Source organism: Pseudophryne corroboree, chromosome 10, assembly GCF_028390025.1.
Source record: "Pseudophryne corroboree isolate aPseCor3 chromosome 10, aPseCor3.hap2, whole genome shotgun sequence".
NCBI lineage: Eukaryota > Metazoa > Chordata > Amphibia > Anura > Myobatrachidae > Pseudophryne > Pseudophryne corroboree.
This window is the reverse complement of record NC_086453.1, coordinates 324,983,903-324,999,585: the sequence shown is the minus strand read 5'-3', so window position 1 is coordinate 324,999,585 and position 15,683 is coordinate 324,983,903. Positions and strand designations below refer to the sequence as shown.

The 15,683-nt window shown below is 49.9% G+C and overlaps 1 protein-coding gene across 7 annotated transcripts in view; it reads left to right on the top strand.

The window, feature by feature from the left end:
• Positions 1-15,683, top strand: part of LOC134966647 (scyllo-inositol 2-dehydrogenase (NADP(+)) IolW-like) — a 455,266-nt gene that overhangs the window by 278,700 nt on the left and 160,883 nt on the right. For all 7 annotated transcript variants that reach the window (XM_063943552.1, XM_063943551.1, XM_063943553.1 and 4 more), the window contains one exon: positions 12,758-12,859. In XM_063943552.1, coding sequence (XP_063799622.1) covers positions 12,758-12,859 — 102 coding nt within the window. The remainder of the gene's footprint in view (positions 1-12,757; positions 12,860-15,683) is intronic.

Here is a 15,683-nt window from a genome sequence, read left to right as displayed (position 1 = left end):
GTCTCCTGAACCCCAAGAAGATGAGGGACCTCATAGTGGATCTAGAACCGAGAAGCATTAAGCGATCATTACAGCATGGCGGATTCTTATCGTTCCCCCTGGCGTGGCTGTGTTATCACACGGTACGCTGTGCACATTACTTAGTGAATTTGACTGGTGGTGCACAAGGTCATTTGGGCTGAAGAGATCTAACTTTTAGCCGATAAAGATATTCAGGATCATATCTGTCTGCTAAATACTGAAACATTATAGGTAATAGGCCTACTTGTGAACAAGCTGCTCTGGTGCCCTATTTACCAGTGGTGCCTTGTATACCAGTGGTGCCTTGTATACCAGTGGTTCACAAACTTTCTTGACTCTGTTGAGAACTCTATAAAAATGATTAAATTATGTAAATTGTGCTTTCTTGTTATCCTTGGGGCAATTATGTGGTGAGGGACAGGGTTGCGCTTCTGTTTGTCCACATATTTCTCTGACGTCCTAGTGGATGCTGGGGACTCCGAAAGGACCATGGGGAATAGCGGCTCCGCAGGAGACTGGGCACAAAAATAAAAGCTTTAAGACTACCTGGTGTGCACTGGCTCCTCCCCCTATGACCCTCCTCCAAGCCTCAGTTAGATTTTTGTGCCCGAACGAGAAGGGTGCATACTAAGGGGCTCTCCTGAGCTGCTTGGAAAAAAGTTTAGTTTTAGGTTTTTTTATTTTCAGTGAGACCTGCTGGCAACAGGCTCACTGCATCGAGGGTACTAAGGGGAGAGAAGCGAACTCACCTGCGTGCAGAGTGGATTGGGCTTCTTAGGCTACTGGACATTAGCTCCAGAGGGACGATCACAGGCCCAGCCATGGATGGGTCCCAGAGCCGCGCCGCCGTCCCCCTTACAGAGCCAGAAGAGCAGAAGAGGTCCGGAAAAATCGGCGGCAGAAGACGTCCTGTCTTCAATAAGGTAGCGCACAGCACCGCAGCTGTGCGCCATTGCTCTCAGCACACTTCACACTCCGGTCACTGAGGGTGCAGGGCGCTGGGTGGGGGCGCCCTGAGACGCAATGTAAACACCTTAGGGGGCAAAAAATGCATCACATATAGCTCCTGGGCTATATGGATGCATTTAACTCATGCCTGTTTTTCCATAAAAAAGCGGGAGAACGGCCGCCGAGAAGGGGGCGGAGCCTATCTCCTCAGCACACTGGCGCCATTTTTCCTCACAGCTCCGTTGGAGGGAAGCTCCCTGACTCTCCCCTGCAGTCCTGCACTACAGAAACAGGGTAAAACAAGAGAGGGGGGGCACTAAATTGGCAGATAAATCTATACAGCAGCTATATAAGGGAAAAACACTTATATAAGGTTATCCCTGTATATATATATATAGCGCTCTGGTGTGTGCTGGCAAACTCTCCCTCTGTCTCCCCAAAGGGCTAGTGGGGTCCTGTCCTCTATCAGAGCATTCCCTGTGTGTGTGCTGTGTGTCGGTACGTTGTGTCGACATGTATGAGGAGGAAAATGGTATGGAGGCGGAGCAATTGCCTGTATTAGTGATGTCACCCCCTAGGGAGTCGACACCTGACTGGATGGTCTTATGGAAGGAATTACGTGATAGTGTCAGCACTTTACAAAAGACTGTTGACGACATGAGACAGCCGGCAAATCAGCTAATACCTGTACAGGCGTCTCAAACACCGTCAGGGGCTCTAAAGCGCCCGTTACCTCAGATCGACACAGACCCAGACACGGACACTGACTCCAGTGTCGACGGTGAGGAAACAAACGTATTTTCCAGTAGGGCCACACGTTACATGATCACGGCAATGAAGGAGGTTTTGAACATTTCTGATACTACAAGTACCACAAAAAAGGGTATTATGTGGGGTGTGAAAAAACTACCCGTAGTTTTTCCTGAATCAGATGAATTAAATGAGGTGTGTGATGAAGCGTGGGTTTCCCCCGATAAAAAACTGCTAATTTCTAAAAAATTATTGCCATTATACCCTTTCCCGCCAGAGGTTAGGGCGCGTTGGGAAACACCCCCTAGGGTGGATAAGGCGCTCACACGCTTATCTAAACAAGTGGCGTTACCGTCTCCTGATACGGCCGCCCTCAAGGAACCAGCTGATAGGAAGCTGGAAAATATCCTAAAAAGTATATACACACATACTGGTATTATACTGCGACCAGCAATCGCCTCAGCCTGGATGTGCAGTGCTGGGGTGGCTTGGTCGGATTCCCTGACTGAAAATATTGATACCCTGGACAGGGACAATATATTATTAACTATAGAGCATTTAAAGGATGCATTTCTATATATGAGAGATGCACAGAGGGATATTTGCACTCTGGCATCAAGAGTAAGTGCGCTGTCCATTTCTGCCAGAAGAGGGTTATGGACGCGACAGTGGTCAGGTGATGCGGATTCCAAACGGCATATGGAAGTATTGCCGTATAAAGGGGAGGAGTTATTTGGGGTCGGTCTATCGGACCTGGTGGCCACGGCAACGGCTGGGAAATCCACCTTTTTACCCCAGGTCACCTCTCAGCAGAAAAAGACACCGTCTTTTCAGGCTCAGTCCTTTCGTCCCCATAAGGGCAAGCGGGCAAAAGGCCACTCGTATCTGCCCCGGGGCAGAGGAAGGGGAAAAAGACTGCAGCAGACAGCCTCTTCCCAGGAACAGAAGCCCTCCCCCGCTTCTGCCAAGTCCTCAGCATGACGCTGGGGCCTTACAAGCGGACTCAGGCACGGTGGGGGCCCGTCTCAAGAATTTCAGCGCGCAGTGGGCTCACTCGCAAGTGGACCCCTGGATCCTGCAGGTAGTATCTCAGGGGTACAAATTGGAATTCGAGACGTCTCCCCCTCGCCGGTTCCTGAAGTCTGCTTTACCAACGTCTCCCCCCGACAGGGAGGCGGTATTGGAAGCCATTCACAAGCTGTATTCCCAGCAGGTGATAATCAAGGTACCCCTCCTACAACAGGGAACGGGGTATTATTCCACGCTGTTTGTGGTACCGAAGCCGGACGGCTCGGTGAGACCAATTTTAAATCTGAAATCCTTGAACACTTACATACAAAGGTTCAAATTCAAGATGGAATCACTCAGAGCAGTGATAGCGAACCTGGAAGAAGGGGACTATATGGTTTCTCTGGACATCAAGGATGCTTACCTCCATGTCCCAATTTGCCCTTCTCACCAAGGGTACCTCAGGTTTGTGGTACAGAACTGTCACTATCAGTTTCAGACGCTGCCGTTTGGATTGTCCACGGCACCCCGGGTCTTTACCAAGGTAATGGCCGAAATGATGATTCTTCTTCGAAGAAAAGGCGTCTTAATTATCCCTTACTTGGACGATCTCCTGATAAGGGCAAGGTCCAGAGAACAGTTAGAGGTCGGAGTAGCACTATCTCAAGTAGTACTACGACAGCACGGATGGATTCTAAATATTCCAAAATCGCAGCTGATTCCGACGACACGTCTGCTGTTCCTAGGGATGATTCTGGACACAGTACAGAAAAAGGTGTTTCTCCCGGAGGAGAAAGCCAGGGAGTTATCCGACCTAGTCAGGAACCTCCTAAAACCAGGCCAAGTGTCAGTGCATCAATGCACAAGGGTCCTGGGAAAAATGGTGGCTTCTTACGAAGCGATTCCATTCGGCAGATTCCACGCAAGAACTTTTCAGTGGGATCTGCTGGACAAATGGTCCGGATCGCATCTTCAAATGCATCAGCGGATAACCCTGTCTCCAAGGACAAGGGTGTCTCTCCTGTGGTGGTTGCAGAGTGCTCATCTTCTAGAGGGCCGCAGATTCGGCATTCAGGACTGGGTCCTGGTGACCACGGATGCCAGCCTGAGAGGCTGGGGAGCAGTCACACAGGGAAAAAATTTCCAGGGCTTGTGGTCAAGCATGGAAACGTCACTTCACATAAATATCCTGGAACTAAGGGCCATTTACAATGCCCTAAGTCAGGCAAGGCCTCTGCTTCAGGGTCAGCCGGTGCTGATCCAGTCGGACAACATCACGGCAGTCGCCCACGTAAACAGACAGGGCGGCACAAGAAGCAGGAGGGCAATGACGGAAGTTGCAAGGATTCTTCGCTGGGTGGAAAATCATGTGATAGCACTGTCAGCAGTGTTCATTCCGGGAGTGGACAACTGGGAAGCAGACTTCCTCAGCAGACACGATCTCCACCCGGGGGAGTGGGGACTTCACCCAGAAGTCTTCCACATGATTGTGAACCGTTGGGAAAAACCAAAGGTGGACATGATGGCGTCCCACCTCAACAAAAAACTGGACAGATATTGCGCCAGGTCAAGGGACCCTCAGGCAATAGCTGTGGACGCTCTGGTAACACCGTGGGTGTACCAGTCAGTGTATGTGTTCCCTCCTCTGCCTCTCATACCCAAGGTACTGAGAATCATAAGAAGGAGAGGAGTAAGGACTATACTCGTGGCTCCGGATTGGCCAAGAAGGACTTGGTACCCGGAACTTCAAGAGATGCTCACGGAAGACCCGTGGCCTCTACCTCTAAGAAAGGACCTGCTCCAGCAGGGACCATGTCTGTTCCAAGACTTACCGCTGCTGCGTTTGACGGCATGGCGGTTGAACGCCGGATCCTGAAGGAAAAAGGCATTCCGGATGAAGTCATCCCTACCCTGATCAAAGCCAGGAAGGATGTAACTGTGCAACATTATCACCGTATTTGGCGTAAATATGTTGCGTGGTGTGAGGCCAGGAAGGCCCCTACAGAGGAATTTCAACTGGGTCGTTTCCTGCATTTCCTGCAAACAGGACTGTCTATGGGCCTAAAATTGGGGTCCATTAAGGTTCAAATTTCGGCCCTGTCAATATTCTTCCAAAAAGAACTAGCTTCAGTTCCTGAAGTCCAGACGTTTGTCAAGGGGGTACTGCATATACAGCCTCCTTTTGTGCCTCCAGTCGCACCTTGGGATCTCAATGTAGTTTTAGGGTTCCTAAAATCACATTGGTTTGAACCACTCACCACTGTGGACTTAAAATATCTCACATGGAAAGTGGTAATGCTGTTAGCCCTGGCCTCAGCCAGGCGTGTCTCAGAATTGGCGGCTTTATCCTATAAAAGCCCTTACCTAATTTTTCATACGGACAGGGCAGAATTGAGGACTCGTCCTCAATTTCTCCCTAAGGTGGTTTCAGCTTTTCACTTAAACCAGCCTATTGTGGTGCCTGCGGCTACTAGGGACTTGGAGGATTCCAAGTTGCTGGACGTGGTCAGGGCCCTGAAAATATATGTTTTCAGGACGGCTGGAGTCAGAAAATCTGACTCGCTGTTTATCCTGTATGCACCCAACAAGCTGGGTGCTCCTGCTTCTAAGCAGACTATTGCTCGTTGGATTTGTAGTACAATTCAGCCTGCCACAGCCAAAATCTGTAAAAGCCCATTCCACACGGAAAGTGGGCTCATCTTGGGCGGGTGCCCGAGGGGTCTCGGCTTTACAACTTTGCCGAGCAGCTACTTGGTCAGAGGCAAACACGTTTGCTAAATTCTACAAATTTGATACCCTGGCTGAGGAGGACCTGGAGTTCTCTCATTCGGTGCTGCAGAGTCATCCGCACTCTCCCGCCCGTTTGGGAGCTTTGGTATAATCCCCATGGTCCTTTCGGAGTCCCCAGCATCCACTAGGACGTCAGAGAAAATAAGAATTTACTTACCGATAATTCTATTTCTCATAGTCCGTAGTGGATGCTGGGCGCCCATCCCAAGTGCGGATTGTCTGCAATACTTGTACATAGTTATTGTTACAAAAAATCGGGTTATTATTGTTGTGAGCCATCTTTTCAGAGGCTCCTCTGTTATCATGCTGTTAACTGGGTTCAGATCACAGGTTGTACGGTGTTATTGGTGTGGCTGGTATGAGTCTTACCCGGGATTCAAAATCCTTCCTTATTGTGTACGCTCGTCCGGGCACAGTATCCTAACTGAGGCTTGGAGGAGGGTCATAGGGGGAGGAGCCAGTGCACACCAGGTAGTCTTAAAGCTTTTACTTTTGTGCCCAGTCTCCTGCGGAGCCGCTATTCCCCATGGTCCTTTCGGAGTCCCCAGCATCCACTACGGACTATGAGAAATAGAATTATCGGTAAGTAAATTCTTATTTTTATGATTGGCAGCCACCACCACTGGTTTTGCCTATTGCAATGACCCATGGTCTGCCTCCTAATCTTTCAGGTGTTTTCAGCCCCCTCCGGCACTTCAATCTTTCATCCCTCTACAGCTGGGAAGAAAAGCTCATGCCATCATTTACACTTTCCGTATTGACACGGGCATCGATACCCAGATGAAATAAAGTCTGCTGGCGTCTTTACGCACAGCTCAATCTTTCTTCCTTTTCTCTTTTGAAATAGTGCTAGTGCACTACTGATACACTCTCACCCTCCCCCATCCATCAGGGTCAAAGTGCTTTTAACCACTGCGCAGGTCACAGTATTGACAGGCCCCTAGTTCCTGTGGGTCCTTTACTCTTCAGCATAGACTGCCTAATGGATAATACGGCCCTGCCTGCAAGTCTCCCGCGGTACCCAGTTTGAGAACCGCTGCTGTACAGTGTTAAACGTCCCTGTCTGTTCTGTTTCATAATTTACTAACTGTACATAACATTCATTTACCAGATTGTGGTATAATGTAGTAGACGGTGCAAGGAACCATTTATATGAAAAATACCACTATGTGCAGCGCATCTAACTTACTGAGGTAAACGTCCGTAGCATAGCATTGTAAATGGCAACACTCTCCAGTCTCAGAAGATTGTACCTGTTTTACCGGTATACATACGATGTACCGGCAGACAGGATGTCGGCGGTCACTATACCGACAGCGGCATCCTGTCTGCCAAAATCCTGTCTGCGCTCGCCACAGGTTCTATTCCCACTCGGTTGGTAGCGTGGATCCACCAACCCAGTGGGAAAAGCAGGCTGGTGTCGGTATTCCGTCTGTCGGTTTATCGGCGGGTGTCGGGATTCCGGCGTCGGTCTCCTGAACTCCAGGATCCCGACAGCCGGTAAACTGACTGCATCCCCTGCAGAACATGTTTGCGTTGGCCTGGACGGATAAAGGAAACTACTAACCGTACTTTCTCTGACGTCCTAGTGGATGCTGGGAACTCCGTAAGGACCATGGGGGATAGCGGCTCCGCAGGAGACTGGGCACAAAAGTAAAGCTTTAGGACTACCTGGTGTGCACTGGCTCCTCCCCCTATGACCCTCCTCCAAGCCTCAGTTAGATTTTTGTGCCCGGCCGAGAAGGGTGCACACTAGGGGCTCTCCTGAGCTTCTTAGTGAAAGTTTAGTTTTAGGTTTTTTATTTTCAGGGAGACCTGCTGGCAACAGGCTCACTGCATCGAGGGACTAAGGGGAGAAGAAGCGAACCTGCCTGCTTGCAGCCAGCTTGGGCTTCTTAGGCTACTGGACACCATTAGCTCCAGAGGGACCGAACACAGGCCCAGCCTCGGAGCTCGGTCCCAGAGCCGCGCCGCTGGCCCCCTTACAGAGCCAGAAGCAAGAAGAGGTCCGGAAAAATCGGCGGCAGAAGACATCAGTCCTCAACAAGGTAGCGCACAGCACTGCAGCTGTGCGCCATTGTTACTCAGGCACACTTCACACTTCGGTCACTGAAGGTGCAGGGCGCTAGGGGGGGGCGCCCTGAGCAGCAATGTAAACACCTTGGCTGGCATAAATACACCACATATAACCCCCAGGGCTATATGGATGTATTTTAACCCCTGCCAGAACTCACCAAAAAGCGGGAGAAAAGGCCGCCGAGAAGGGGGCGGAGCCTATCTCCTCAGCACACGGGCGCCATTTTCCATCACAGCTCCGCTGGAAGGACGTCTCCCTGACTCTCCCCTGCAGTCCTGCACTACAGAAAAGGGTAAAAAAGAGAGGGGGGCACTAATTTGGCGCAGTTTTAATACTAACAGCAGCTATAAAGGGAAAAACACATTTTATAGTGGTATTCCTGTCTATATATAGTGCTCTGGTGTGTGCTGGCATACTCTCCCTCTGTCTCCCCAAAGGGCTAGTGGGGTCCTGTCCTCTATCAGAGCATTCCCTGTGTGTGTGCGGTGTGTCGGTACGATTGTGTCGACATGTTTGAGGAGGAAAATGAGATGGAGGCGGAGCAATTGCCTATTATAGAGTTGTCACCCCCTAGGGAGTCGACACCTGAGTGGATGAGCTTATGGAAGGAATTGCGTGACAGTGTCAGCTCTTTACGACAGACAGTTGACGACATGAGACAGCCGGCTACTCAGCTTGTGCCTGTCCAGGGGTCTCAAACGCCATCAGGGGCTTTAAAACGCCCGTTACCTCAAATGGCAGACACAGACACGGATACTGACTCCAGTGTCGATGATGAGGAGACAAACGTGACTTCCACTAGGGCCACACGTTACATGATTGAAGCAATAAAAAATGTATTGCATATCTCTGATAATACAAGTACCACTAAAATGGGTATTATGTTTGGTGAGAAAAAACTGCCTGTAGTTTTTCCTGTATCCGAGGAATTAAATGAAGTGTGTGATGAGGCGTGGGTTTCCCCCGATAAAAAACTGATAATTCCTAAAAGGTTATTGGCATCGTACCCTTTCCCGCCAGAGGATAGGGCACGTTGGGAAACACCCCCTAGGGTGGATAAAGCGCTCACACGCTTGTCTAAACAGGTAGCACTACCTTCTCCTGATACGGCCGCCCTAAAGGAACCTGCCGATAGAAAGCTGGAGAATATCCTAAAATGTATATACACTCACACGGGTGTTATACTGCGACCAGCAATCGCCTCAGCCTGGATGTGCAGTGCGGGCCTGGCGTGGTCGGATTCCCTGACTGAAAATATTGATACCCTAGATAGGGACAGTATATTACTGACTATAGAGCATTTGAAGGATGCATTTCTATATATGCGTGATGCACAGAGGGATATTTGCCGACTGGCATCAAGAGTTAGCGCGCTGTCCATTTCTGCAAGAAGAGGTTTATGGGCGCGGCAGTGGTAAGGTGATGCGGATTCTAAAAGGCACATGGAAGTATTGCCTTATAAGGGGGAGGAGTTATTTGGGGTAGGTCTATCAGACCTGGTAGCCACGGCAACTGCTGGAAAATCCACATTTTTACCCCAGGTAGCTTCTCAACCTAAGAAGACACCGTATTATCAGGCGCAGTCCTTTCGGCCCCATAAGGGCAAGCGGGCAAAAGGCGCCTCATTTCTGCCCCGTGGCAGAGGGAGAGGAAAAAGGCTGCAACAAACAGCCAGTTCCCAGGAACAAAAGCCCTCTCCCGCCTCCGCAAAGTCCTCAGCATGACGCTGGGGCTTTACAAGCGGACTCAGGCACGGTGGGGGCCCGTCTCAAGAAGTTCAGTGCGCAGTGGGCCCACTCGCAAGTGGACCCCTGGATCCTTCAGGTGGTATCTCAGGGGTACAAATTGGAATTCGAGACGTCTCCCCCTCGCCGTTTTCTAAAGTCTGCTTTACCGACGTCTCCCTCAGACAGGGAGGCAGTATTGGAAGCCATTCACAAGCTATATTCCCAGCAGGTGATAATCAAGGTACCCCTCCTACAACAGGGAAAGGGGTACTATTCCACACTATTTGTGGTACCGAAGCCGGACGGCTCGGTGAGACCAATTTTAAACCTAAAATCCTTGAACACTTACATACAAAGGTTCAAATTCAAGATGGAGTCACTCAGAGCAGTGATTGCAAACCTGGAAGAAGGGGACTATATGGTGTCTCTGGACATCAAAGATGCTTACCTACATGTCCCAATTTACCCTTCTCACCAAGGGTACCTCAGGTTTGTGGTACAGAACTGTCACTATCAGTTTCAGACGCTGCCGTTTGGATTGTCCACGGCACCCCGGGTCTTTACCAAGGTAATGGCCGAAAGGATGATACTCCTTCGAAGGAAGGGAGTTTTAGTTATCCCTTACTTGGACGATCTCCTGATAAGGGCAAGATCCAGGGAACAGTTGGAAGTCGGAGTAGCACTATCTCAGATAGTGCTGCGCCAGCACGGTTGGATTCTCAATATTCCAAAATCGCAGCTGATCCCGACGACACGACTTCTATTCCTAGGGATGATCCTGGACACAGTCCAGAAAAAGGTGTTTCTCCCGGAGGAGAAAGCCAGGGAGTTATCCGAACTAGTCAGAAATCTCCTAAAACCAGGCCAAGTCTCAGTGCATCAATGCACAAGGGTCCTGGGAAAGATGGTGGCTTCTTACGAAGCAATCCCATTCGGCAGATTCCACGCAAGAACCTTCCAGTGGGATCTGCTAGACAAATGGTCCGGGTCGCATCTTCAGATGCATCAGCGGATAATCTTGTCACCAAGGACAAGGGTGTCTCTCCTGTGGTGGTTGCAGAGTGCTCATCTTCTAGAGGGCCGCAGATTCGGCATTCAGGACTGGGTCCTGGTGACCACGGATGCCAGCCTGAGAGGCTGGGGAGCAGTCACACAGGGAAGAAATTTCCAGGGCTTGTGGTCAAGCCTGGAGACATCACTTCACATAAATATCCTGGAGCTAAGGGCCATCTACAATGCTCTAAGCCTAGCAAGACCTCTGCTTCAAGGTCAGCCGGTGCTGATCCAGTCAGACAACATCACGGCAGTCGCCCACGTAAACAGACAGGGCGACACAAGAAGCAGGAGGGCAATGGCAGAAGTTGCAAGGATTCTTCGCTGGGCGGAAAATGTGATAGCACTGTCAGCAGTGTTCATTCCGGGAGTGGACAACTGGGAAGCAGACTTCCTCAGCAGACACGACCTCCACCCGGGAGAGTGGGGACTTCACCCAGAAGTCTTCCACATGATTGTGAACCGTTGGGAAAAACCAAAGGTGGACATGATGGCGCCCCGCCTCAACAAAAAACTAGACAGGTATTGCGCCAGGTCAAGGGACCCTCAGGCAATAGCTGTGGACGCTCTGGTAACACCGTGGGTGTACCAGTCAGTGTATGTGTTCCCTCCTCTGCCTCTCATACCCAAGGTACTGAGAATCATAAGAAGGAGAGGAGTAAGGACTATACTCGTGGCTCCGGATTGGCCAAGAAGGACTTGGTACCCGGAACTTCAAGAGATGCTCACGAAGGACCCGTGGCCTCTACCTCTAAGAAGGGACCTGCTCCAGCAGGGACCCTGTCTGTTCCAAGACTTACCGCGGCTGCGTTTGACGGCATGGCGGTTGAACGCCGGATCCTGAAGGAAAAAGGCATTCCGGATGAAGTCATCCCTACCCTGATCAAAGCCAGGAAGGATGTAACCATACAGCATTATCACCGTATTTGGCGTAAATATGTTGCGTGGTGCGAGGCCAGGAAGGCCCCTACAGAGGAATTTCAACTGGGTCGTTTCCTGCATTTCCTGCAAACAGGACTGTCTATGGGCCTAAAATTAGGGTCCATTAAGGTTCAAATTTCGGCCCTGTCGATTTTCTTCCAGAAAGAACTGGCTTCAGTTCCTGAAGTTCAGACGTTTGTCAAGGGGGTACTGCATATACAGCCTCCTTTTGTGCCTCCAGTGGCACCTTGGGATCTCAATGTAGTTTTGGGGTTCCTAAAATCACATTGGTTTGAACCACTCACCACTGTGGACTTAAAATATCTCACATGGAAAGTGGTAATGCTGTTGGCCCTGGCTTCAGCCAGGCGTGTCTCAGAATTGGCGGCTTTATCCTATAAAAGCCCTTACCTAATTTTTCATACGGACAGGGCAGAATTGAGGACTCGTCCTCAATTTCTCCCTAAGGTGGTTTCAGCGTTTCACTTGAACCAGCCTATTGTGGTACCTGCGGCTACTAGGGACTTGGAGGACTCCAAGTTGCTGGACGTAGTCAGGGCCCTGAAAATATATGTTTCCAGGACGGCTGGAGTCAGAAAATCTGACTCGCTGTTTATCCTATGCACCCAACAAGCTGGGTGCTCCTGCTTCTAAGCAGACTATTGCTCGTTGGATTTGTAGTACAATTCAGCTTGCACATTCTGTGGCAGGCCTGCCACAGCCAAAATCTGTAAAAGCCCATTCCACAAGGAAGGTGGGCTCATCTTGGGCGGCTGCCCGAGGGGTCTCGGCTTTACAACTTTGCCGAGCAGCTACTTGGTCAGGGGCAAACACGTTTGCTAAATTCTACAAATTTGATACCCTGGCTGAGGAGGACCTGGAGTTCTCTCATTCGGTGCTGCAGAGTCATCCGCACTCCCGCCCGTTTGGGAGCTTTGGTATAATCCCCATGGTCCTTACGGAGTTCGCAGCATCCACTAGGACGTCAGAGAAAATAAGAATTTACTTACCGATAATTCTATTTCTCGTAGTCCGTAGTGCATGCTGGGCGCCCATCCCAAGTGCGGATTGTCTGCAATACTTGTACATAGTTATTGTTACAAAAATCGGGTTATTATTGTTGTGAGCCATCTTTTCAGAGGCTCCTCTGTTATCATGCTGTTAACTGGGTTCAGATCACAGGTTGTACGGTGTGATTGGTGTGGCTGGTATGAGTCTTACCCGGGATTCAAAATCCTTCCTTATTGTGTACGCTCGTCCGGGCACAGTATCCTAACTGAGGCTTGGAGGAGGGTCATAGGGGGAGGAGCCAGTGCACACCAGGTAGTCCTAAAGCTTTACTTTTGTGCCCAGTCTCCTGCGGAGCCGCTATCCCCCATGGTCCTTACGGAGTTCCCAGCATCCACTACGGACTACGAGAAATAGAATTATCGGTAAGTAAATTCTTATTTTCCACCAATAGGTTGTGAATATGGAGTTTGAAGGGGGACAGACAGCTGCATTTACAATGATTGCGTTTACACATGCCCTTGGTGTAAGAAGTACCACCATTTATGGGTCTAAGGTAGGTCGTCCATACGTCCCTTTTTTCCAGCTAAATTTTAAATCGCAATGATTAATTTACCATCATTCAAACCTTTGAAGTAGCCAACTTAAATGTTTAAATGAAGATCCAGTAAAACAATTTTGAGAAGTTATTTGGAACCTTAGAAGAAGTGTAAGATGGATTGTATGAGCAGGAAGAGACGCTGGTATCACATTTGCACTGTAACATGATGGGAACCCTATTCGGAACTACAGTAAATGTTAATGCTAAGCACAATCCTGTTGCCTTCCAGAGATTTGCGTTAGACATTGGTTACAGTGCTCTAGACATGGATCAGAGGTCGTGAAACGTGCCTGGCTTTCCCAAGGAGCTCATTATGACTGCAGTATCTTCAAAGACCTACATAAAACTGCTACATAGCCCGTGAAGCCTGAAATCTGTGGGCATCAGACCCTTTCATATGGGAAAGTGGGGGGTCGGAAAGGAAGAGTGTTTCTGCCTTACAAGAACTTAGGAGTTTTTAGAAAGATGCATTTTACAAATGATACTGTACATGGCTCTCGGCAAAGGGTAATATATAGGCATAGTGGTTTGTATTACTGCATCATAGCACTGAAGTCTTGGGTTTAGTTCCCACCAAGGCCCTATCTGTGTAGAGTTTATATGTTCTCTCCATGTTTGTGTGTGTTTCCTTCGGGTGCTTCAGCTTCCTCCCACACGCTAATAACTTCCTGCTAGGTTTCTAACCCTAGTGCATACGTGTGTGTGTAGTGTACATGTGGCAGGGAATATAGTCTGTAAGCTCCACTGGGACAGGGACTGATGTGAGTGACTGAATATTCCCTGTAAAGCGCTGTCTAATACGCATGTGCTATATGTATAACGGTTAATAAATAGTTAAATAGGGGGGAGTGAGCTCAGCATAGTGGACGTCAGAAGGGGATCTCTGTACTGTATAGTGGGTGTCTGAAGAGAATCTCTGCACTGTATAATGGGCATTAGAAGGGGATCTCTGCACAGTATAATAGGCATTAGAAGGGGATCTCTGCACTGTATAGTGGACGTCTGAAGGGGAGCTCTACACTGTATAGTGGCCATCCAAAGAGGAGCTGTGCACCGTATAATGCCCATCCGAAGGGGATCTCTGCCCTGTATAGTGGACATCGGAAGGGGATCTATGCACTATATAGTGGACATCGGAATGGGTACTCTGCACTGTATAGTGGACATCGGAATGGGTACTCTGCACTGTATAGTGGGCGTCGGAAGAGAATCTCTGCCCTGTATAGTGGGCGTCGGAAGAGGATCTCTGCCCTGTATAGTGGGCGTCGACAGAGGATCTTTGCCCTGTATAGTGGGCGTCGGAAGAGGATCTCTGCCCTGTATAGTGGGCGTCGGAAGGGGATCTCTGCCCTGTATAGTGGGCGTCGGAAGGGGATCTCTGCCCTGTATAGTGGGCATTGGAAGGGGATCTCTGCACTGTACAGTGGGCGTTGGAAGGGGGTCTACACTGTATAGTGGGCGTCGGAAGGGGATCTCTGCACTGTACAGTGGGCGTCGGAAGGGGATCTCTGCACTGTGTAGTGGGCGTCGGAAGGGGGTCTCTGCACTATGTAGTGGGCGTCGGAAGGGGGTCTCTGCACTGTATAGTGGGCGTCGGAAGGGGGTCTCTGCACTGTGTAGTGGGCGTCAGAAGGGGGTCTCTGCACTGTATAGTGACCGTCGGAAGGGGATCTCTGCACTGTATAGTGACCGTCGGAAGGGGATTTCTGTACTGTATAGTGGGCGTCTAAAGGACGGATATCAGAAGGGGAGCTCTGCACTGTAAAGTGGACATTGGAATGGGTACTCTGCACTGCATAGAGGCTGTCGGAAGGGGATCTCTGCACTGCATAGAGGCTGTTGGAAGTGGATCTCTGCACTGTATAGTGGCCGTCGGAAGGGGATCTCTGCACTGTATAGTGGATGTTGGAAGGGGATCTCTGCACTGTATAGTGGGCGTCCAAAGGGGATTTCTGTACTGCATAGTGGCCGTCTAAAGGACAGATATCAGAAGAGGAGCTCTGCACTGTAAAGTGGACATTGGAATGGGATCTCTGCACTGTATAGTGGCCGTCGGAAGGGGATCTCTGCACTGCATAGAGGCTGTTGGAAGGGGATCTCTGCACTGTATAGTGGCCGTCGGAAGGGGATCTCTGCACTGTATAGTGGATGTTGGAAGGGAATCTCTGCACTGTATAGTGGATGTCTGAAGGGGATCTCTGTACTGTATAGTGGATGTCTGAAGGGGATCTCTGTACAGTATAGTGCCCATCTGAAGGACGGATGTCAGAAGGGGAGCTCTGCACTGGATAGCGGAAGTCAGAAGGGGATCTCTGCACTGTATAGTGGATGTCAGAAGATGATCTCTGCACTATATAGTTGCCGTTGGAAAAAGATCTCTGCACTGTATAGTGGTCGTCGGAAGGGGATCTCTGCACTGTATAGTGGGTGTTGGAAGGTGATCTCTGCACTGTAGAGTGGGCGTCGGTAGGGAATTTCTGTACTTTTATAGTGGCCGTCCAAAGGGGAGCTGTGCACTGTATAGTGCCCAGCTAAAGGACGGATGTCGGAATGGGAGCTCTGCACTGTATACTGGACATCGGAATTGGTACTCTGCACTGCATAGAGGCTGTCGGAAGGGGATCTCTGCACTGCATAGAGGCTGTCGGAAGGGGATCTCTGCACTGCATAGTGGATGTCTGAAGGGGAGCTGTGAACTGTATAGTGCCCATCTGAAGAACCGATGTCAGAAGGGGAGCTCTGCACTGGATAATGGAAGTCAGAAGGGGATCTCTGCACT